The 25,271-nt window shown below is 47.5% G+C and overlaps 1 protein-coding gene across 1 annotated transcript in view; it reads left to right on the top strand.

Annotated features, from left to right (window-relative positions):
* The window catches only part of ADCY3 (adenylate cyclase 3), a 35,829-nt gene extending 12,644 nt beyond the window's left edge, over positions 1–23,185 (top strand). The window contains 6 exon segments of the mRNA XM_030944794.1: positions 663–793; positions 9,589–9,620; positions 9,623–9,696; positions 11,168–11,295; positions 22,745–22,838; positions 22,892–23,185. Of these exon segments, the coding sequence (XP_030800654.1) occupies positions 663–793; positions 9,589–9,620; positions 9,623–9,696; positions 11,168–11,295; positions 22,745–22,838; positions 22,892–23,185 (753 nt within the window).
* The last annotated feature ends 2,086 nt before the right edge of the window (positions 23,186–25,271 follow it).

Raw genomic sequence — 25,271 nt, 5'->3', positions numbered from 1 at the left:
GATCCCAAAATCCCGGAATTCCATTGATGGGATCCATGGACCTTCAATCCCATCCCATTCCCACCCCTGACTCCTCTCCGGGAAGGAATTTTGGGAATTCCCTGGGAATGTGAGACTTCCCTTTTCCATCCCCAAAAATTCCATAAAAACCCCTCGGGATGGATCCTGAGTGTCCTGGATCCCAAAATCCCGGAACGGTTCGGGATGGGATCCCTGGACCTTCAATCCCATCCCACATTCCAATCCCAATCCCAAACTGCTCCAACCTTTCCATGGGCACTCCCAGGAAGGAATCAACCCCTCCCCTCCACACCAGATCCAAATTTTCCCAGAATTTCCGACTTTTCCCTGCAATTCCCTTCCTGTTTCCACCCCCAAATTCCATAAAAATCCCTGGGCATGGATCCTGATCCATCCTGGATCCCCGAATCCCAGAACGGTTCGGGATGGGATCCATGGACCTTCAACCCCATCCCACATTCCCACCCCACCATCCCAGGCTGCTCCAGCTTTCCCTGGCATTCCTGACGTGGTTTTTTCCCTCCGGAATTCCCGAATTTTTTTTCCCTGCCGTAATTCCCGATTTTTTTTTTTTTTTTCTCCCCCGCCGTAATTCCCGACGTGTTTTTTTCCCCTCCCTGCGGGAATCGTGGGCGCCCCAGGAGCGGCTGATGCTCTCCATCCTGCCCAAGCACGTGGCCGACGAGATGCTGAAGGACATGAAGAAGGACCCGAGCCAGAAGGAGCTGCAGCAGTTCAACACCATGTACATGTACCGCCACGAGAACGTCAGGTGAAATCCCCGAAATCCCCAAAATCACCAAAATCCGAAAACGGTGCCAGGAAAACGGGTGGGAATCCCCGAAATTCCTCACGAATTCCACGCGGAAAACGTTGCCGGGAAAGCGGCGGGAGTTCCCAAAATTCCGGTGCGGAAAATGTTCCTGGAAAATCAGCGGGAATTCCAAAAATTCCCCCATTCTGTGTGGAAAATGTTCCTGGAAAAATGGTGGGAATTCCCAAAATACCAGGGTGGAAAACATTCCCAGAAAACTGCTGGGAATTCATGGAATTCTCCCATTCCAGTGTGGAAAACGATTCCTGCAAAAATGGTGGGAATTCCCAAAATTCCAGGGTGGAAAACATTCCTGGAAAACCGCCGAGAATTCCCAAAATTCCCCTATTCTGCACAGAAAACATTCCCGGAAAACCGGCGGGAATTCCCAAAATTCTGGTGCGGAAAATGTTCCTGGAAAATCAGCGGGAATTCCCAAAATTCTCCCATTCCATGTGGAAAATGATTCCTGGAAAAATGGTGGGAATTCCCAAAATTCCAGGGTGGAAAACATTCCCAGAAAACCGCCGGGAATTCCCAAAATTCCCCATTCTGCACAGAAAACTGGCGGGAATTCCTGAAATTCCCCCAACATTCCTCACAGAAAACATTACCGGAAAATCAGCAGGAATTCCCAAAATTCTCCCATTCCATGTGGAAAATATTCCTGGAAAAATGGTGGGAATTCCCAAAATCCCAGGGTGGAAACATCCCAGACTCGGGAATCAGGAATCCCCACCAGTGTGGAACAGTTCCTGGAAAATGGTGGGAATTCCAGAAATTCCAGGGTGGAAAACATCCCAGAAAACCGCTGGGAATTCCCAAAATTCCCCCGTTCTGCACAGAAAACATTCCGGGAAAACCGGCGGGAATTCCAGAAATTTCAGTGTAGAAAACATTCCCAAAATTCCAGGGTGGAAAACATTCCCAGAAAAGCCCCGGGAATTCATGGAATTCTCCCATTCCACTGTGGAAAACAGTTCCTGGAAAAATGGTGGGAATTCCCAAAATTCCAGGGTGGAAAACATTCCTGGAAAACCGCCGAGAATTCCCAAAATTCCCCCATTCCTCACAGAAAACATTCCGGGAAAACCGGTGTAAACCCACACACACCGGGGGCCACCCTGTGCCGGTGTAGACCACCCAGAAAACCGCCGGGAATTCCCAAAATTCTCCTGTTCCGCGTGGAAAACGTTGCCGGGAAAGCGGCGGGAGTTCCCAAAAATTCGGTGCGGAAAATGTTCCTGGAAAATCAGCGGGAATTCCCAAAATTCTCCCATTCTGTGTGGAAAATGATTCTTGGAAAAATGGTGGGAATTCCCAAAATTCCAGGGTGGAAAACATTCCCAGAAAACTGCTGGGAATTCATGGAATTCCTCCCATTCCACTGTGGAAAACAGTTCCTGAAAAATGGTGGGAATTCCCAAAATTCAGTGGAAACATCCCAAACCCAACACCCCCCGCCCAGTGCGAACACATTCCCGGAAAAGCGCCCTGAATTCCCAAAATTCCGCGCCAAAAATATTCCCAGAAAACCGGTGAGAATTCCCAAAACTGGGAAAAAGGGAATGAGAAAACCGGGATTGAGTTTCTATCGCCGCATCCAGGATTTTTTTTTTTGGGGAAAACTGGAATGGGGAAGTCGGGATTGAGTTTTTTGAGTTGTTTTCACTGAATCTGGGATTTTTGTGTGGGGGGGACAAACTGGAATGGGAAATGGGGTTGGGTTTGTCGAAGGGCTTTTTGCCTTACCCAGGATGGTTTTTTGGGAAAACGGGAATGGGGAAGTCGGGATTGGGTTTGTATCCCCATATTTGGGATTTTTTTTGGGGAAAACGGGAACGAGGAATTTGGGATTGAATTTTTAGGGCGTCATTTTGGCAACATCCATGATTTTTTTTTTTGGGAAAACGGGAATGAGGAATTTGGGATTGAGTTTGTTGGGCTTCGTTTTTGCCTTATCCTGGATTTTTTTTGGGGGGGGAGGAAAACTGGGAATGAGGAAGTCAGGATTGAGTTTGTATCGTCACATCACGGAATTTTTTTTGGGAAAACTGGGATGGGGAAGTCAGGATTGAGTTTGTATCCCCATATTTGGGATTTTTTTGGGGAAAACGGGAATGAAGAAGTCAGGACTGAGTTTGTCGAGCGTCTTTTTCACCAGATCTGGGATTATTTTTTAGGAAAAATGGGAATGGGGAAGTCGGGATTGAGTTTGTATCCCCACATCCGGGATTATTTTTTTTTGGGAAAACAGGAATGAGGAAGTCAAGTTTGAGTTTTTAGGGCTTTGTTTTCGCCACATCCATGATTTTTTTGGGGGGAAAACGGGAACGGGGAAGTTGAGGTTGAGTTTGCAGATCGTCATTTTCACCAGATCTGGGATTTATTTTTTTTGGGAGAAATGGGAATGAGGAATTTGGGATTGAGTTTCTATCGACACACCCGGGATTTCTTTTGGGGACAACAGAAATGAGGAATTTGGGATCGAGTTTCTGGGATTTCTTTTGGGGACAACAGAAATGAGGAATTTGGGATGGAGTTTCTGGGATTTCTTTTGGGGAAAACAGAAATGAGGAATTTGGGATGGAGTTTCTGGGATTTCTTTCGGACAAAACAGGAATGAGGAATTTGGGATCGAGTTTCTGGGATTTCTTTTGGGGAAAAATGGGAATGAGGAATTTTGGATGGAGTTTCTGGGATTTCTTTTGGGGAAAACAGAAATGAGGAATTTGGGATGGAGTTTCTGGGATTTCTTTTGGGGACGACAGGAATGAGGAATTTGGGATCGAGTTTCTGGGATTTCTTTTGGGGAAAACAGAAATGAGGAATTTGGGATGGAGTTTCTGGGATTTCTTTTGGGGAAAACAGAAATGAGGAATTTGGGATGGAGTTTCTGGGATTTCTTTTGGGGAAAACAGAAATGAGGAATTTGGGATGGAGTTTCTGGGATTTCTTTTGGGGACAAACAGGAATGAGGAATTTGGGATCGAGTTTCTGGGATTTCTTTTGGGGAAAACAGGAATGAGGAATTTGGGATCGAGTTTCTGGGATTTCTTTTGGGGAAAACAGAAATGAGGAATTTGGGATGGAGTTTCTGGGATTTCTTTTGGGGACCAACAGGAATGAGGAATTTGGGATCGAGTTTCTGGGATTTCTTTTGGGGACCAACAGGAATGAGGAATTTGGGATGGAGTTTCTGGGATTTCTTTTGGGGACGACAGGAATGAGGAATTTGGGATCGAGTTTCTGGGATTTCTTTTGGACAAAACAGAAATGAGGAATTCTGGATCGAGTTTGTCGAGCGTCATTTTTGCCTCATCCCAGATTATTTTTTTGGGGGGGGAAAACGGGAAGGGGGGAGGCTGGGGCTGAGTTTGGCAGCTTGGGATGGAGCATCCCCACATCCGGGATTTTTTGGGGAAAACAGGAATGAGGAAGTCAAGTTTGAGTTTTTAGGGCTTTGTTTGCGCCACATCCATGATTTTTTTTGGGGGGAAAAACGGGAACGGGGAAGTTGGGGTGGAGTTTGTCGAGCGTCGTTTTTGCCTCATCCTGGATATTTTTAGGGGAAAACTGGGAATGAGTAAGTCAGGAATGAGTTTCTATCGCCGCATCCAGGATTTTTTTTGGGGAAAACTGGAATGGGAAAGTCGGGATTGAGTTTTTTGAGTTGTTTTCACTGAATCTGGGATTTTTTTGTGGGGGGGACAAACTGGAATGGGGAAATCAGGGTTGGGTTTGTCGAGCGTCGTTTTTGCCTTACCCAGGATGGTTTTTTGGGAAAACGGGAATGGGGAAGTCCGGGATTGGGTTTGTATCCCCATATTTGGGATTTTTTTTGGGGAAAACGGGAACGAGGAATTTGGGATTGAATTTTTAGGGCGTCATTTTGGCAATATCCATGATTTTTTTCTTTTTTTTTGGTGGAAACGGAAATGAGGAATTTGGGATTGAGTTTGTTGGGCTTCGTTTTTGCCTTATCCTGGATTTTTTTTGGGGGGAGGAAAACTGGGAATGAGTAAGTCAGGATTGAGTTTGTATCGTCACATCCCGGAATTTTTTTTGGGAATACTGGGATGAGGAATTTGGGATTGAGTTTGTATCCCCATATTTGGGATTTTTTTTGGGAAAATGGGAATGAAGAAGTCAGGACTGAGTTTGTCGAGCGTCTTTTTCACCAGATCTGGATTATTTTTTAGGAAAAATGGGAATGGGGAAGTCGGGATTGAGTTTGTATCCCCACATCCGGGATTAATTTTTTTTGGGAAAACGGGAATGAGGAAGTCAAGTTTGAGTTTTTAGGGCTTTGTTTTCGCCACATCCATGATTTTTTTGGGGGGAAAAACGGGAATCGGGAAGTTGGGGTGGAGTTTGCAGATCGTCATTTTCACCAGATCTGGGATTTTTTTTTTTTGGGAGAAATGGGAATGAGGAATTTGGGATTGAGTTTCTATCGACACACCCGGGATTTTTTTTTTTGGGAAAACAGAAATGAGGAATTCGGGATCGAGTTTCTGGGATTTCTTTTGGGGAAAACAGAAATGAGGAATTTGGGATGGAGTTTCTGGGATTTCTTTTGGGGAAAACAGAAATGAGGAATTTGGGATGGAGTTTCTGGGATTTCTTTTGGGGACAAACGGGAATGAGGAATTTGGGATGGAGTTTCTGGGATTTCTTTTGGGGAAAACAGAAATGAGGAATTTGGGATGGAGTTTCTGGGATTTCTTTTGGGGAAAACAGGAATGAGGAATTCGGGATCGAGTTTCTGGGATTTCTTTTGGGGACAAAGCAGAAATGAGGAATTTGGGATGGAGTTTCTGGGATTTCTTTTGGACAAAACAGAAATGAGGAATTCGGGATCGAGTTTGTCGAGCGTCATTTTTGCCTCATCCCAGATTATTTTTTTGGGGGGGGAAAACGGAAGGGGGAGGCTGGGGCTGAGTTTGGCAGCTTGGGATGGAGCATCCCCACATCCGGGATTTTTTTTTTTTTTGGGAAAACAGGAATGAGGAAGTCAAGTTTGAGTTTTTAGGGCTTTGTTTGCGCCACATCCATGATTTTTTTTGGGGGGAAAAACGGGAACGGGGAAGTTGGGGTGGAGTTTGTCGAGCGTCGTTTTTGCCTCATCCTGGATATTTTTAGGGGAAAACTGGGAATGAGTAAGTCAGGAATGAGTTTCTATCGCCGCATCCAGGATTTTTTTTGGGGAAAACTGGAATGGGAAAGTCGGGATTGAGTTTTTTGAGTTGTTTTCACTGAATCTGGGATTTTTTTGTGGGGGGGACAAACTGGAATGGGGAAATCAGGGTTGGGGTTTGTCGTACGTTTTAAGCCTTACCCAGGATGGTTTTTGGGAAAACGGGAATGGGGAAGCCGGGATTGAGTTTGTATCCCCATATTTGGGATTTTTTTTCGGGAAAACGGGAACGAGGAATTCGGGATTGAATTTTTAGGGCGTCATTTTGGCAACATCCATGATTTTTTTCTTTTTTTTTGGGAAAACGGGAATGAGGAATTTGGGATTGAGTTTGTTGGGCTTCGTTTTTGCCTTATCCTGGATTTTTTTGGGGGGGAGGAAAACTGGGAATGAGTAAATCAGGATTGAGTTTGTATCGTCACATCCCGGATTTTTTTTTGGGAAAACTGGGATGAGGAATTTGGGATTGAGTTTGTATCCCCATATTTGGGATTTTTTTTGGGAAAACGGGAATGAAGAAGTCAGGACTGAGTTTGTCGAGCGTCTTTTTCACCGGATCTGGGATTATTTTTTATTAAAAATGGGAATGGGGAAATCGGGATTGAGTTTGTATCCCCACATCCGGGATTATTTTTTTTTTGGGAAAACAGGAATGAGGAAGTCAAGGTTGAGTTTTTAGGGCTTTGTTTTCGCCACATCCATGATTTTTTTGGGGGGGAAAACGGGAACGGGGAAGTTGGGGTGGAGTTTGTCGAGCGTCGTTTTTGCCTCATCCTGGATATTTTTAAGGGAAAACTGGGAATGAGTAAGTCAGGAATGAGTTTGTATCCCCACATCCAGGATTTTTTTTGGGGAAAACTGGAATGGGGAAGTCGGGATTGAGTTTTTGAGTTGTTTTCACTGAATCTGGGATTTTTTTGTGGGGGGGAAAAACTGGAATGGGGAAATCGGGGTTGGGTTTGTGAAATCGTTTTGCCTTACCCAGGATGGTTTTTTGGGAAAACTGGGATGGGGAAGTCGGGATTGAGTTTGTATCCCCATATTTGGGATTTTTTTTCGGGAAAACGGGAACGAGGAATTCGGGATTGAATTTTTAGGGCGTCATTTTGGCAACATCCATGATTTTTTTCTTTTTTTTTTTTGGGACAACGGAAATGAGGAATTTGGGATTGAGTTTGTTGGGCTTCGTTTTTGCCTCATCCTGGATTTGTTTGGGGGGAGGAAAACTGGGAATGAGTAAATCAGGATTGAGTTTGTATCGTCACATCCCGGAATTTTTTTTGGGAAAACTGGAATGGGGAAGTCAGGATTGAGTTTGTATCCCCATATTTGGGATTTGTTTTGGGAAAACGGGAATGAAGAAGTCAGGACTGAGTTTGTCGAGCGTCTTTTTCACCGGATCTGGGATTATTTTTTATTAAAAATGGGAATGGGGAAGTCGGGATTGAGTTTGTATCCCCACATCCGGGATTATTTTTTTTGGGAAAACGGGAATGAGGAAGTCAAGTTTGAGTTTTTAGGGCTTTGTTTTCGCCACATCCATGATTTTTTTGGGGGGGAAAACGGGAATCGGGAAGTTGGGGTGGAGTTTGTCGAGCGTCGTTTTTGCCTCATCCTGGATTTGTTTTTAGGGGAAAACTGGGAATGAGTAAGTCAGGAATGAGTTTGTATCCCCACATCCAGGATTTTTTTAGGGGAAAACTGGAATGGGGAAGTCGGGATTGAGTTTTTGAGTTGTTTTCACTGAATCTGGGATTTTTTTGTGGGGGGGACAAACTGGAATGGGGAAATCAGGGTTGGGTTTGTCGAGCGTCGTTTTTGCCTTACCCAGGATGGTTTTTTGGGAAAACGGGAATGGGGAAGTCGGGATTGGGTTTGTATCCCCATATTTGGGATTTTTTCGGGGAAAACGGGCAGGAATTTGGGATTGAATTTTTAGGGCGTCATTTTGGCAACATCCATGATTTTTTTTTGGGAAAACGGGAATGAGGAATTTGGGATTGAGTTTGTTGGGCTTCGTTTTTGCCTTATCCTGGATTTTTTTATGGGAAAACTGGGAATGAGGAAGTCAGGAATGAGTTTGTATCATCACATCCCGGATTTTTTTTTGGGAAAACTGGAATGGGGAAGTCAGGATTGAGTTTGTATCCCCATATTTGGGATTTTTTTTGGGAAAACGGGAATGAAGAAGTCAGGACTGAGTTTGTCGAGCGTCTTTTTCACCGGATCTGGGATTATTTTTTATTAAAAATGGGAATGGGGAAGTCGGGATTGAGTTTGTATCCCCACATCCGGGATTATTTTTTTTTTTGGGAAAACAGGAATGAGGAAGTCAAGTTTGAGTTTTTAGGGCTTTGTTGTCGCCACATCCATGATTTTTTTGGGGGGAAAAACGGGAACGGGGAAGTTGAGGTTGAGTTTGCAGATCGACATTTTCACCAGATCTGGGATTTATTTTTTTTGGGAAAAATGGGAATGAGGAATTTGGGATTGAGTTTCTATTGACACACCCGGGATTTCTTTTGGGGACAACAGAAATGAAGAATTTGGGATCGAGTTTCTGGGATTTCTTTTGGGGAAAACAGAAATGAGGAATTTGGGATGGAGTTTCTGGGATTTCTTTTGGGGACAAACAGGAATGAGGAATTTGGGATCGAGTTTCTGGGATTTCTTTTGGGGAAAAATGGGAATGAGGAATTTGGGATCGAGTTTCTGGGATTTCTTTTGGGGACAACAGGAATGAGGAATTTGGGATTTAGTTTCTGGGATTTCTTTTGGACAAAACAGAAATGAGGAATTTGGGATTGAGTTTCTGGGATTTCTTTTGGGGACAACAGAAATGAGGAATTTGGGATGGAGTTTCTGGGATTTCTTTTGGGGAAAACAGAAATGAGGAATTTGGGATGGAGTTTCTGGGATTTCTTTTGGGGACAAACGGGAATGAGGAATTTGGGATGGAGTTTCTGGGATTTCTTTTGGGGAAAACAGAAATGAGGAATTTGGGATGGAGTTTCTGGGATTTCTTTTGGGGAAAACAGAAATGAGGAATTTGGGATGAGTTTCCCCGGGATTTCTTTTGGGGACAAAGCAGAAATGAGGAATTTGGGATGGAGTTTCTGGGATTTCTTTTGGACAAAACAGAAATGAGGAATTCGGGATCGAGTTTGTCGAGCCTCATTTTTGCCTCATCCCAGATTATTTTTTTGGGTGGGGAAAACGGGAAGCGGGGAGGCTTGGGGCTGAGTTTGGCAGCTTGGGATGGAGCATCCCCACATCCGGGATTTTTTTTTTTTTTGGGAAAACAGGAATGAGGAAGTCAAATTTGAGTTTTTAGGGCTTTGTTTTCACCACATCCATGATTTTTTTGGGGGGGAAAACGGGAATCAGGAAGTTGGGGTGGAGTTTGTCGAGCGTCGTTTTTGCCTCATCCTGGATTTGTTTTTTGGGAAAACTGGGGTGAGGAAGTTGGGATGGAGCATCCCCACATCCGGGATTTTTTTGGGGATCACGGGAAGCCGGGTGTGATCCGTGCTGTCCCCGCTCCGTCCGGCAGCATCCTGTTCGCCGACATCGTGGGCTTCACGCACTTTCCCGTCCTGCAGCCCCCGAGCTCGTCAAGCTCCTCAACGAGCTCTTCGCCCCGCCCGGCAAGCTGGCCGCCGTGAGATTCCCCAAATTTACGCGAAAAAAATTTAAAAAAAATTTTAAAAAATTATGTGAAAAATCCTAGGAAAAAAGGGAAAAAAAGGTGAAAAAAAGTCTGGGAGACATAAAAGAAAAGTGAAAAATCCATAAAAAAAAAATAAAAAATATTATATTATTATTATTATTATTATTATTAAATATATAATAAATAATAAATAATTGAATAATTAAATATATAATGTATAAATACATACATAAAAATATATATTATATATTTTATTTTATGTATTTATTTATATATTTTATATATATAAATATATATAGAAATATATATATTTTATATATCCATATAAATATCTATAAAAATATATAAAAATATTAAATAATTACATATATAAATAGTAATAATATATTATATGTATTATTATTTTAGATATTATTATTATGTATGTAACATATTATTATTATTATTATGTATAATATATATATAAAACAAAATGGGGAAAAATAAATGTAAAAAAAAAATACGCAAAAATCCCAGAGAAAACCGGGAAAAAACCTAAAAAAATTCCGGGGGAAAAAACCAACAAAATTCCCCCCAAACCCGGGAAAATAAAAAAAGAAAAATTAAAAAATCCAGGAAAATTCTGGGGCAAAAAATTGGGAAAAATCAGGGAAAAAATTAAAAATATCTGGGAAAATCGTGGGGAAAAAAAATGGGAAAAACCTTAAAAAAAATCCGGGAAAAATTGAAGAAGTCTGAAAAATTCCTAAATAATAATAATAATAATAATAAAAATCTGGGGGGAAAATAATCCCCAGAATTCCAGGAAAATTAAAATAAAAAATTAAAAAGAAATCGGGGTGAAAAATTCTAGGGAAAAAGGGGGAAAAAAGGTAAAAAAGTCTGGGAGAAATTTAAAAAAATATTCCCCTAAAAATAGTAATAATTAAAGAAAAACCAAATGTGGGGAAAAATAAAAATAAAACTGAAAAAATCTGGGAAAATTCCAGAGAAAACTGGGAAAAAAACCTCAAAAATTGCGGGGAAAAATCCAACAAAAATCTCCCCCAAACCCAGAAAAAATTCAGGAAAATTCCGGGGCAAAAAATGGGAAAATCAGGGAAAGAATTAGAAATATCTGGGAAAATCGTGGGGAAAAAAAATGGGAAAAACCTTAAAAAAATCCGGGAAAAATTGAAGAAGTCTGAAATAATCCTAAATAATAATAATAATATTAATAATAAAAATTTGGGGGAAAAAAATTCCTCGAATTCCTGGAAAAATCCCTGGAATTCCCTGAAAAATAAAAATCCAGGATGGGACCAGGAGGGTGGGAGTGCTTGAGGGGATGGAGATGTTCAAGCTCCGGTGGGCGGGAAATGGGTTGGAAATGGGAAAAAAGGGAAATCCGAGGGTTTGGGTCGGGAATTTTGTGGGATGATGTGGAAGTTCAGAATTTTGGGGAATTGTTTTGGGATGCCAGAGGCATCACCAGCTGCGGATCAAGATCCTGGGGGATTGCTACTACTGCATCTGCGGGCTGCCGGAATTCCGGGAGGACCACGCGGCCTGCTCCATCCGCATGGGGCTGGCCATGGTGGAGGCCATCGCGTAAGGGAGCCCGGGGATTGGGATTGGGAATCGGGAATTGGGATTGGGATTGGGGATTGGGGTTGGGATTGATTGGGGTTGGGGATTGGGGACGGGATTGGGATTGGGATTAGGTTGGGATTGGGATTGGGGATTGGGGATTGGGGATTGGGATTTGGGATTGGGGATTGGGGATTGGGGATTGGGGATTGGGGATTGGGTGGGGATTGGGGATTGGGATTGGGGATTGGGGATTGGGGATGGGGGTTGGGTGGGGGTTGGGATTGGGGATTGGGGATTGGTTGGGGTTGGGATTGGGGATTGGGGTTGGGATGGGGATTGGGATTGGGGATTGGGAGGAGTTGGGGGTTGGGATTGGGATTGGGGATTGGGATTGGGGAGGTTGGGATTGGGTTGGGGATTGGGGGTTGGGATTGGGGATTGGGATTGGGATTGGGATTGGGGATTGGGATTGGGGATTGGGGATTGGGGGGTGGGGTTGGGATTGGGGATGGGGATTGGGATTGGGGGTGGTGGGGAGTGGGGATTGGGAGTTGGGGATGGGGGATTTGGGGTATAGGGTTGGGGTTGGGGATTGGGGTTGGGGACAGGGAATGTTTCCTTGGGAATGGGGACAGGGACATGGGAATGTCCTCCTGGGAATAGGGGACAGGGACACGGGGAATGTCCTCCCTTGGGGAATGGGGACAGGGGACACGGGGAATGTCCCCCTGGGAATGGGGACAGGGACATGGGAATGTCCTGGGAATGAGGACAGGGACACGGGAATGTCCTGGGAATGAGGACAGGGACAGGGGAATGTCCTCCCTTGGGAATGGGGACAGGGGACATAGGGTGTCCTCCGAGGGAATAGGGACAGGGACACGGGGAATGTCCTGGGAATGGGGACAGGGACACGGGAATGTCCTCCTGGGAATGGGGACAGGGACAGAATGTCCTCTGGGAATGGGGACAGGGGACAGGGAATGTCCCCACAGAACTGGGGACCGGGGAATGTCCTCCTGGGAATGGGGACAGGGGACACAGAGCGTTCTTTGGGAATGGGGACAGGGACAGGGAATGTCCCTCCTGGGAATGGGGACAGGAGTAGAATGTCACTCCTGGGATGAGGACAGGGCCTCACGGGGCAGGACTGGGACGTGTCCTCCCTGGGAATGGGGACAGGGACACAGAGCAGGTTCTTGGGAATGGGGACTTGGGGACAGGGAATGTCCTCCTGGGAATGGGGACAGGGACACAGAGCAGTTTCACTTGAGATGGGGACAGGGGACAGGGAATGTCCTCGGGAATGGGGACAGGAACCTTGGGAATGTCCTCCTGGGGACAGGGACAGGAATGTCCCCCTGGGGAATGGGGACTTGGGACACAGGGAATGTGTCCCCCCTGGGAATGAGGGACAGGGAGTTGCAGGGGCGTTCCTTGAGAATGAGGGACAGGGACACGAGGGAATGTCCTCCTTGGAATGGGGACAGGGACAGGAATGTCCTCCTGGGAATGGGGACAGGGACAGGAATGTCCTCCTGGGAATGGGGACAGGGACACAGAGCCGTTCCTTGGGGAATGGGGACAGGGACCGCGGGAATGTCCTCCCTTGGGAATGGGGACAGCAGGGAACCGCAGGAATGTCCTCCTGAGGGACAGGGGACACGGGGAATGTCCCCTAGGAATGAGGACGAGGTTCCGCGGGAATGTCCCTGGGAATAGGGACGAGGACAGGGGCCTGTTCCTTGGAATGGGGACAGGGACGAGGTGTCCTCCCTTGGAATGGGGACAGGACAGGAATGTCCTCCTGGGAATGGGGACAGGGACGCGGGAATGTCCTCCTGTGGAGATGGGGACAGGGACACAGAGCCGTTCTTTGGGAATGGGGACAGGGGACCTGCGGGAATGTCCTCTAAGGGACAGGGACGCAGGGGAATGTCCCCTGGGAATGGGGACAGGGACAGGGAATGTCCCCCTGGGAACAGGGACAGGGAATGTCCCTGGGAATGGAACCTGCTGGCGTTGCTGTGGCGTCCCATGCATGCCCTTGGCTCCGGCCGTTCAGCGTTCTGGAGGCTGCGGCTGGTCAGCGGTTCAGCGTTCGATGGGGTGCGCCACGGGCTGAGGCGAGGGCGATCCCACTACTGCAGCTGCGGAACCCGGCCTGAGCGAGGACCGATCTGATCAATCCCTGAGCGGGGATATCGATCCCTGATCAATCCCTGAGCCGGGGATATCGATCCCTGATCAATCCCTGAGCCAGGGATATCGATCCCTGATCAATCCCTGATCCATCCCTGATCAATCCCTTATCAATCTAGTCCATCCTAGGCCGGATATGGAGTCCCTGATCAATCCCTGATCCATCCTAGTCAATCCCTTATCAATCCCTGATTGCATCCCACAGGCGGGGATAGTCCCTGATTGTCCCTGATCCATCCCACAATTCCGGGATATATACGATCCTGATCCATCCCTGAGCCGGGGATATGATCCCTGATCGGGAAATCCCACAGGCGGGGATATCGTCCCTTATCCATCCACAGGCGGGGATGTCCCTGATCAATCCCTGAGCCGAGGATGTGATCCCTGATCCAATCCCTGATCCATCCCTGAGCGGGATATGGATCCCTGATGGAGTCTCCACAGGCGGGGATATGATCCCTGATCCGCCCTTATCAATCCTGATCAATCCCTTATCAATCCCTGATCCATCCCTGAGCGGGGATATGGGTCCCTGATCCATCCCTTATCCAATCTAGTCAATCCCTTGTCAATCCTAGTCCATCCCTGAGCCGGGGATACTGATACCTGATCAATCCCTGAGCTGGGGATATCGATCCCTGATCAATCCCTTATCCAATCCCTGAGCGGGGATATCGATCCCTGATCAATGCCTGATCCAGGGATGTCGATCCCTGATCAATGTCTTATCAATCCCTGAGGCGAGGATATTGATCCTGATCAATCCCTGATGCGGGGATATTGATCCACTATATCAATCCTGATCAATCCCTGATCGGGGATATTGATCGAGCCATCCAGATCCGTACAAGGCCAGGGATATTGATCTATCAATCCCTAATCCATCCCTGATCCGTCCCACAGGCCGGGATAATACGTCCCCAATCCATCCCTGATGCAGGATATTGATCACTTATCAATCCCTTATCGGTCCACAGATGCATCCTGAGCCAGGGATGATCCCCCCCTATCAATCCTAATCCATCCTGATCCATCCCTGAGCCAGGATATTGATCCTGATCCATCCCTGATGCAGGGATATTGATCCCCTTATCGATCCTTATCAATCCCCTTATCAATCCCTGATCCATCCCTTATCAATCCTGATCCATCCTAGGCGGGGGATGTTAGTCCCGATCTGTCCCATAGTCAGGATGTGATTGATCCATCCCTGATCCATCCCCAGCAGGCTGCTCCAACCTTTCCACGGACACTGCCAGGGAGGAACCAACCCCTCCCTCCTCACCAGTCCACCTTTCCTAGAATTCCCGACTTTTCCTGGGTCCCTTCCTGTTCCATCCCAGACTTCCATAAAAATCCCCTCGAGGTGTATCCTGGATCCCAAATCCTGGAATGGTTCGAGGATGGCATCCATCAGGTTCAATCCCATCCCATTTCCAACCCCTGACTACTCTCGAGGGAGGAATTTTTGAGAATTCTCTGGGAATTTGGGACTTCCCTTTTCCATCCCAAAGATTGCATTAAAACCCCTTTCGGGATGGATCCTGAGTGTCCTGGATCCCAGAATCCCAGACGGTTGGGATGGGATCCCTGGACTTTCAATCCCATCCCACATTTCCAATCCCAATCCCAAGCTGCTCCAACCTTTCCATGGGCACTCCCAGGAAGGGAATCAGCCCTCCCTCACACACCAGATCCAAGAATTTTCCCAGAATTCCCAACTTTTTCCTGCAGTTCCTTTCCTGTTTCCCACCCCAAAGAATTCCATTAAAACCCTGGGGATGGATCCTGATCCATGCTGGATCTAAAAATCCCCGGAGCGGTTCAGGATGGGATCCATGGACCTTCAATCCCATCCCATTTCCAACTCCTGACTCCTCTCATGGGGAGAATTTTTGCAGAATTCCCTGGGAATTTGGGACTTCCCTTTTCCATCCCCAAAAATTCCCATGTAAAACTCCTAGGGATGGATCCTAGTCATCCCTGGATCTAAAATCCCGAGCGGTTCGGGATGGCATCCATGGAGTTTCAATGCCATGCAGTCCCACCTGACTCCTCTCCGAGGAAAATTTTTGGAATTCTCTGAGATTTGGACTTCCCTTCCATCCCCAAAATTCCATAAAATCCCCTCAGGATGGATCCCTGGACCCAAATCCTGAATGGTTCAGGATGGGATCCATGGACCTTCAACCATCCCATTCCCACCCCAATGACTCCTCTCTGGGGAGAATTTTTAGAATTCCCTAGAATTGGGACTGCCTATCCCAAAATTCCATTAAAACCCCTCCAGGATTGATCCTGGACCCAAATCAGGCAGTTCAGGATGGGATCCATGGACCTTCAATCCCATCCCATTCCCACCCCTGACTCCTCTCTGGGGAGGAATTTTGGGAATTCTCACAGAATTTGGGACTTCCCTTTCCATCCCAAAAATTCCACTAAAAACCCCACCGGGATGGTCCTGATCCATCCTGGATCTAAATCCCGGGCGGTTGGGATGGGATCGTGGACCTTCAATCCCATCCCATTCCAACCCCTGACTCCTCTCTGGGGAGGAATTTTTGGGAATTCCACAAATTTGGGACTTCACTTTTCCATCCCAAAATTCCCATATAAAACCCCTAGGGATGGATCCTGGATCCCAAAATCACAGAATTCAGTGGGATCATGGACCTTCAATCCCATCCCATTCCAACCCCTGACTCCTCTCCGGGAAGTAATTTTGGGAATTCCCTGGGAATGTGAGACTCCCTTCTCTTGTCCATTCCCAAAATTCCATAAAGTACTTAGGATGGATCCTGGATCCCAAAATCCCGGAATTCCATTGATGGGATCCATGGACTTCAATCCCATCCCATTCCCACCCTGACTCCTCTCCGGGGAAGAATTTTGGGAATTCCTGGAATGTGGAGACTTCCCTTTTCCATCCCAAAATTCACCAAAACTTCAGGTTGGATCCTAGGTATCCTGGATCCCAAATCCCGAGCGGTTGGGATGGGATCCCTGGACCTTCAATCCCATCCACATTCCAATCCCAATCCCAAACTGCTCCAACCTTTTCCATGGGCACTCCCAGGAAGGGAATCAACCCCTCCCCTCCACCAGATCCAAATTTTCCCAGAATTTCGACTTTTCCCTGCAATTCCCTTCTGTTTCCACCCCAAATTCCATAAATCCCTGGGCATGGATCCTGATCCATCCTGGATCCCGAATCCCAGAGCGGTTGGGGATGGGATCCATGGACCTTCTAAAATCCCACATTCCACCCCACCATCCCAGGCTGCTCCAGCTTTCCTGGCATTCTAGCGTGGTTTTCCCTCCGAATTCCCGAATTTTTTCCTATCCGGTAATTCCCGATTTTTTTTTCTCCCATACGTAATTCCTTGAGTGTTTTTCCCTCCCTGCGGGAATGGTAGGCCCCAGGAGAAGCTGATGCTCTCCATCCTGCCCAAACCGTGACGGCTTGAGGATGCTGAGAAGGACATGAAGAAGGACCCGAGCCAGAAGGAGCTGCAGCAGTTCAACACCATGTACATGTACATACGAGCGTCAGGTGAAATCCCGAAATCCCCAAAAAATCACCAAAATCCAGCAGTTGCCAGGAAAGCGGGTGGGGAGTCCCGAGAATTCCTCAATTCCACGAAGAGAGCGTGCCGGGGAGAAGCGGCGGGGAGTTCCCAAAATTCCGATCTGGAAAATGTTCCCTGGAAAATCAGCGGGGGTAAAAATTCCCCCATTCTGTGTGGAAAATGTTCCTGGAAAAGAATGGTGAAGAATTCCCAAAAATTGAAAGTGGAAAACATTCCCAGAAAAACTGCTGGGAATTCATAGAATTCTCCCCATTCAGTGTGGAAAAGCGATTCCCTGCAAAATGGTAGAATTCCCAAAATTCCCAGGGTGGAAAACATTCCTGGAAAGAACCCTTGAGAATTCCCAAAATTCCCCTATTCTGCACAGAAAACATTCCCGGAAAACGTGAGAATTCCCCAAAATTCTGATTAGGAAAATGTTCCTGGAAAATCAGGGAATTTAAAATTCTCCCATTCCATGTGTGGAAAATGATTCCTGGAAAAATGGTGGAATTCCCAAAAATTCCAGGGTGGAAAACATTCCCAAGAAAGGCTTAGCAGAATTCCCAAAATTCCCCATTCTGCACCAGAAAACTGGTAGGGAATTCCTGAAATTCCCAACGACCACTCACAAGAAAACATTAACGGAAGAAATCAGCAGGGAATTCCCCATCAAAATTCTCCCATTCCATGTGGAAAATATTCCTGGAAAAATGGTGGGAATTCCCAAAAATCAGGGTGGAAAACATTCCCAGAAAACTGCTGGGAATTCATGGAATTCTCCCATTCCAGTGTGGAAAACAAATTCCTGGAAAAATGGGTGGAATTCCAGAAATTCAAGTGGAAAACATTCCCCAGAAAACACCTTTTAGAAATCCCAAAATTCCCCGTTCTGCACAGAAACATTCGGGAAGAGCAGTGGGGGTGCAGAAATTTCAGTGTAGAAAAACATTCCCAAAATTACAGAGGTGGAAAACATTCCCAGAAAATACGAGAATTCATGGAATTCTCCCATTCCACTGTGGAAAACAGTTCCCTGGAAAAATGGTGGGAATTCCCAAAATTCAAGGGTGGAAAAACATTCCTGGAAAACCTTGAAGAATTCCAAAAATTCCCCATTCCTCACAGAAAACATTCCGGAAAAACCGGTGGGAATTCCAGAGAATTTCAATTCAATAACATTCCCAAAATTCAGAGGTGGAAAACATTCCCTTGCACAGAAAACCGGTGGAATTCCTGAGAAGAATTCCCCAACGTTCTCTGAAAACATTCCCGAATGGGTGGAATTCCCAAAATTCCCCCGTTCTGTGCAGAAAACATTCCGGAAAAACCGGCGGGAATTCCAGAAATTTCAGTGTAGAAACCATTCCCAGAAAACCGCCGGGAATTCCCAAAATTCTCCTGTTCCATGTGAAAGCGTTGCGGGGAAAGCGTGGGGTTCTAAAGAATCCGGTCTGAGGAAAATGTTCCTGGAAAATCATGAGAATTCCCAAAATTCTCTCCCCATTCTGTGTGGAAAATGATTCTTGGAAAAATGGTGGGAATTCCCAAAATTCCAGGGTGAAAAACATTCCCAAGAAAACACTTTGGGAGTGTGGAATTCTCCCATTCACTGTGGAAAACAGTTTCTGGAAAAATGGTGGAATTCCCAAAATTCCAAGGGTGGAAAAACATTCCAGAAAACTTGAGAATTCTAAAATTCCCCATTCTGCCTTGAAAACATTCGGAAAACGTGAGAATTCCTCAAATTCCCCCAACATTCCTCACAGAAAACATTCCCAGAAAATCGGCGGGAATTCCCAAAATTCCCCCGTTCTGCGCAGAAAACATTCCAGAAAAACCGGCGGGAATTCCAGAAATTTCAGTGTAGAAACCATTCCCAGAAAACCGGCGGGAATTCCCAAAATTCTCCTGTTCCGCGTGGAAAACGTTGCCGGGAAAGTGGAGGGAATTCCCAAAATTCCGGTGCAGAAAATGTTCCTGGAAAATCAGCGGGAATTCCCAAAATTCCCCCATTCTGCGTGCAAAATGATTCCTGGAAAAATGGTGGGAATTCCCAAAATTCCAGGCTGGAAAACATTCCCAGAAAACCGCCGGGAATTCCCAAAATTCCCCCGTCCTGTGCCGAACACATTCCCGGCATACAATTCCAAAATTCCTTAAAAAAATATTCCCAGAAAACCGGTGAGAATTCCCAAAACTGGGAAAAAGGGAATAGAAACGGAGATGAGTTTCTATGTCGCCGCACCAGGATTTTGGAAAACTGGAATGGGAAATTAGGGATTGAGTTTTGAGTTGTTTTCACTGAATCTGATTTTTGGGGGGACAAACTGGAATGGGGAAGCTCGAGGGGTTGGGTTTTTGTCGGCGACGTTTTGCCTTACAGGATGGTTTTGGGAAAGCGGGGAATGGGGAAGTGGGGTTGGGTTTGTATCCCCTCCCCCCATATTTGGGATTTTTTTGGGGAAAGCGGGGCGAGAATTGGGATTAATTTTTAGAGGCGTCATTTGCTTAACATCCATGATTTTCTTTTTGGGAAAGCGGGGAATGAGAATTTGAAGTTGGGTTTGTTGAACCCCGTTTTTGCTACTTATCCTGGATTTTTGGAGGAAAACTGGGAATGAGAGTCAGGATTGAGTTTGTATCGTCACATCGAATTTTTTGGAGAAAACTGGGATGGGGAAGTCGGGATTGAGTTATCGTATCCCCCATATTTGGGATTTTTTGGGAAAGCGGGGAATAGAAGAGTCAGGGCCCAGAGTTTGTGGCGTCTTTTTTCACCAAGATCTGGGATTATTTTTAGGAAAAATGGGAATGGGGAAATTAGGAGTTGAGTTTGTATCCCCACATCGGGATTATTTTTTGGGAAAACAGGAATGAGGGAAGTCAGTTTGAGTTTTTAGGGCTTTGTTTTAGCCACATCCATATTTTTTTGGGGAAAACGGGAGCGGGGAGGTTGAGGTTGAGTTTGCAGATGCGTCATTTTCACCAGATCTGGGATTTATTTTTGGGAGAAATGGGGTGGTAGGTTGGTTCTATCGACACACCGGAGTTTCTTTTGGGGACAACAGAAATGAGAATTTGGGATCGGTTCTGGGATTTCTTTTGGGGACAGAAATGAGATTTGGGATGGGTTCTGGGTTTCTTTTTGGAAAACAGAAATGAGAATTTGGATGGAGTTTCTGGGTTTCTTTAGGACAAAGTGGGAATGAGGAATTTGGGAGTGAGGTTTCTGGGATTTCTTTTGGGGAAAATGGGGATAGAATTTTGGATGGAGTTTCTAGGTTTCTTTTGGGGAAAACAGAAATGAGGAATTTGGGATGGAGTTTCTGGGATTTCTTTTGGGGGACTGACAGGAATGAGGGAATTTGGGATGAGTTTCTGGGATTTCTTTGGGAGAAAACAGAAATAGAATTTGGGATGGAGTTTCTAGGATTTCTTTGGGGAAAACAGAAATGGGGAATTTGGGATGGAGTTCTGGGATTTCTTTTGGGGAGAAAACAGAAATGAGAATTTGGGATGGAGTTTCACAGGATTTTCTTTTTGGGGACAAACAGGAATGAGGAATTTGGGATGAGGTTTCACAGGATTTCTTTGAGGAAAACAGGAATAGAATTTGGGATCGAGTTTCACAGAGTTTCTTTTGGGAAAACAGAAATGAGAATTTGGGATGGGTTTCTGGGATTTCTTTTTGGGGACCAACAGGAATAGGGAATTTGGGATCGAGTTTCTGGGATTTCTTTTGGGGATAACAGGAATGAGAATTTGGGATGGAGTTTCTGGGATTTCTTTTGGGGACTGACAGGGAATGGAATTTAGGATTCATTCGAGTTTCTGGGTTCTTTTGGACAAAACAGAAATGAGGAATTAGGGATCGAGTTTGTCGGCGTCATTTTGCCTCATCCCAGATTGTTTTTGGGGGAAAGCGGGGAAGGGGAGGCTGGGGCTGAGTTTGTGGCAGCTTGGGATGGAGCATCCCCATCCGGGATTTTTTGGGGAAAACAGGAATGGGAAGTCAAGTTTGAGTTTTGCTGCTTTTGGGGCTTTGTTTGCGCCACATCCGCCAGTTTTTGGGGAAGCAGGGAGCAGAGTTGGTGGAGTTTGTCGTGATACGTTTTTGCCTCATCCTGGATATTTTTGGGGAAACTGGGAATGAGTAAGTCAGGGAATGAGTTTCTATCGCGCATCCAAGAGTTTTTTTAGGGAAAACTGGAATGGGAAGGTGAGGATTGAGTTTTTTGAGTTGTTTCACTGAATCTGGGATTTTTTTTTGTGGGGGACAAACTCAGGAATGGAAATCAGGGGTTGGGTTTTGTGTCGTTTTGCCTTACCAGGATGGTTTTGGAAGCTTGGGAATGGGGGTGAGGATTAGTTTGTATCCCCATATTTGGGATTTTTGGAAGCGAGGGCGAGATTTGGGAGTTGAATTTTTGGGGAGTCATTTGGCAGTATCCATGATTTTTTCTTTTTTGGTGCGGAAGCCAGTGGGGAATTTGGGATTGAGTTTGTTGGACTTCGTTTTGCCTTATCCTGGATTTTTTTTGGGGAGGAAAACTGGAATGAGTAGGGTGGGATTGAGTTTGTATCGTCACATCGAATTTTTGGAATACTGGGATGAGAATTTGGGATTGAGTTTGTATCCCCATATTTGGGATTTTTGGGAAAATAGGAATGAAGAGGTCAGGACTGAGGTTTGTGGTAGTCTTTTCACCAGATCTGGATTATTTTTGGGAAAAATGGGAATGGGAATTAGGGATTGATTTGTATCCCCACATCCAGGATTAATTTTTTGGGAAGCGGGGAATGGAAGTCAAGTTTGAGTTTTGGGGCTTTGTTTTCATACATCCATGATTTTTTGAGCTTGGGGAATGGGGAAGTTGGGGTGGGTTGCAAGATGGATATTTCACCAGATCTGGGTTTTTTGGGAGAAATGGGAATGAGAATTTGGGATTGAGTTTCTATCGACACACCCGAGTTTTTTTGGAAAGCAGAAAGTAGGGAATTGGGGATGAGTTTCTAGGATTTCTTTTGGAAAACAGAAATGAGAAATTTGGGATGAGTTCTAGGATTTCTTTGGGGAAAACGAAATGAGGAATTTGGGATGGAGTTTCTGATTTCTTTTTGAGGACAAAGCGAGGGAATGAGGTTTGGGATGGAGTTTCTAGGATTTCTTTTGGGGAAAACAGAAATGGGGAATTTGGGATGGAGTTTCTGGGGTTTCTTTTGGGAAAACAGGAATGAGAATCGTGGACATTCCCCATTCCCCATTCCCCATGTCCCCCCACGGTGTCCCCACGGTGTCCCCATGTCCCAGCTCGTTGGGGGACGCCGCCCCGCACCGCCGTGGACATTCCCATTCCCCATGTCCCCACGATGTCCCCACGGTGTCCCCATGTCCCAGCTCGGTGCGGGAGCGGACGCTCGGCACGCCGTGGACATTCCCCATTCCCCATTCCCATGTCCCCACGATGTCCCCACGGTGTCCCCATGTCCCAGCTCGGTGCGGGAGCACGCACCGCCGTGGACATTCCCCATTCCCCATTCCTCCCCCCCCGATGTCCCCACGGGTGTCCCCATGTCCCAGCCTCGGGAGCGGCGCCGCACCGCCGTGGACACCCCCCATGTCCCACAGCCCGGCCCGCCCAGCGCGGGGCGGATCGCACCGGTGGAGCGGCACCCCCGTGCTGGGCAAGTGCGGGCCCGGAGCGCTGGCAGTACGACGTCTGGTCCACCGACGTCACCGTGGCCAACAAGATGGAGGCGGTATCCCCGGGTGAGTGTCCCCGCGCCCGCGGCAGCTCGTGGCGCCCGGCAGCGCCGGGTGACGGCGGCCGCGCGAGCGTGAGCGTCTGCAGAGCACCGTGGACTGCCTCAAGGGAGAGTTCGAGGTGGAGCCGGGCGAGGGCGGCTCCCGCTGCGACTACCTGAGGGACAAGGGCATTGTCACCTACCTGGTGGTGGTCCCCAAGCAGGGCCTGCGGCACGGCGTTAACGGCGTGGTGAGCGGCACCGGCGGGGACAGCGGGGGGACATGGGGACACGGGTGTGGGGACATTGACATTGACATTGTGTCCATGGAGTGGGGAGTGGCACCGGCAGGGACAGTGGGGGGACATTGGGTGTGGGGACATTGACATTGACATTGTGTCCATGGAGTGGGGAGTGGCACCGGCAGGGACAGTGGGGGACAGGGTGTGGGGACATTGGGACATTGACATTGTGTCCATGAGGGGCACCGGCGGGACAGTGGGGGACATGGGGACATGGGTGGGTGATATTGAATTGTGTCCATGGAGTGGGGAGTGGCACCGGCAGGGACAGCTGGGGGACATGGGGACATGGGTGTGGGGACATTGACGTTGACATTGTGTCCATGGAGTGGGGAGTGGCACTGGCGGGGACAGCGGGGGGACATGGGGACATGGGTGTGGGGACAGTGACGTTGACATTGTGTCCATGGAGTGGGGAGTGGCACCGGCAGGGACAGCGGGGGGACATGGGGACATGGGTGTGGGGACATTGACGTTGTGTCCATGGAGTGGGGAGTGGCACCGAGGGGACACAGGGGACATGGGGGGATTGGGGAATGGTGTGGGGAGTGGCCCCGGGGGGACGGGGGGGACATGGGGACACTGGTGTGGGGACAGTGACGTTGTGCCAATGGAGCCGTGAGTGGCACTGATGGGGACAATGGGGACAATGTGGGGACACAGGAGACATGGGTGTGGGGACATTGACATTGTGTCAATGGAGCAGTGAGTGGCACCAGTGGGGACATTGGGGACATTGGGGACATGGGGACATTGCCATTGATTGTGTCAGTGGAGCGGTGAGTGCCACCAATGGGGACAATGGGGGGACATTGTCACTGATGGTGTCCCACGCCGAGGTGAGTGACAGTGGTGGGGACAGTGAGGGGACACTGGGGACATGGGGACATTGTCACTGATGGTGTTCCACGGAGTGGCGAGTGGCACCAGTGGGGACAGTGGGGAGACATGGGGTGGGGGGACATTGTCACTGATGGTGTCCCACGCTGAGGTGAGTGACAGTGGTGGGGACAGTGAGGGGACATTGGGGACATGGGGTGTGGGGACACACAGGGTGACTGCGTGCCACCACAGACACTGTCACTGACCGTGTCCTGTGGCGTGGCGACTGGCACCGGTGGCACTGGGGACATCCAGGGTGACCACGTCCACCACAAACACTGTCCCTGACCTCGTGCCATGGCGTAATGGGTGACACGTGTACGCGGTGACAAGGTGAGGACACTACACAGTGACATGACGCGAATGACAGCAGTGAACGGGACAGTGACACGGTACAGTGACACGTGACACAGTGACATGGTGACAGTGAACGAATGACACGGTGACACGGTGACAGTGACACAGTGACGGTGACACAGTGACACAGTGACCAGTGACAGGGGTGACACGGTGACGGTGACACAGTGAACGGTGACACAGTGACACGTGAAAGACACGGTGACACGGTGGGGGTGACACGTGACACGGTGACGGTGACAGTGACACAATGACACGGTGACACAGTGACGGTGACACAGTGACAGTGACACAGTGACGCGGTGACAGTGACACGGTGACACAGTGACAGTGACACAGTGACACATATGGTGACACAGTGACACAGTGACACAGTGACACGTGACACGTGAACGTGACAGACAGTGACAGTGACACGTGACAGTGACACAATGACACAGTGACACGGTGACACAGTGACAGTGACACGGTGACACGGTGACACAGTGACACAGTGACACGGTGACACAGTGACACAGTGACACAGTGACACAGTGACACAGTGACACGGTGACACAGTGACAGTGACAGTGACACAGTGACACGGTGACACAGTGACACGGTGACACAAGACGGTGACACGTGACACAGTGACAGTGACACGGTGACACGGTGACACAGTGACACGGTGACACGGTGACACAATGACACGGTGACAGTGACACAGTGACACAGTGACACAGTGACACAGTGACACAGTGACACGGTGACAGTGACACAATGACACGGTGACACGGTGACACAGTGACACGGTGACACGGTGACACGGTGACACACTGACACAGTGACACGGTGACACACTGACACAGTGACACAGTGACAGTGACGGTGACAGTGACACCATGACACAGTGACAGTGACACGGTGACAGTGACACGGTGACACACTGACA

Source organism: Camarhynchus parvulus, chromosome 3 (genome assembly GCF_901933205.1).
Source record: "Camarhynchus parvulus chromosome 3, STF_HiC, whole genome shotgun sequence".
In the NCBI taxonomy this organism is placed as follows: domain Eukaryota; kingdom Metazoa; phylum Chordata; class Aves; order Passeriformes; family Thraupidae; genus Camarhynchus; species Camarhynchus parvulus.
This window is presented reverse-complemented; position numbering and strand designations above follow the sequence as displayed.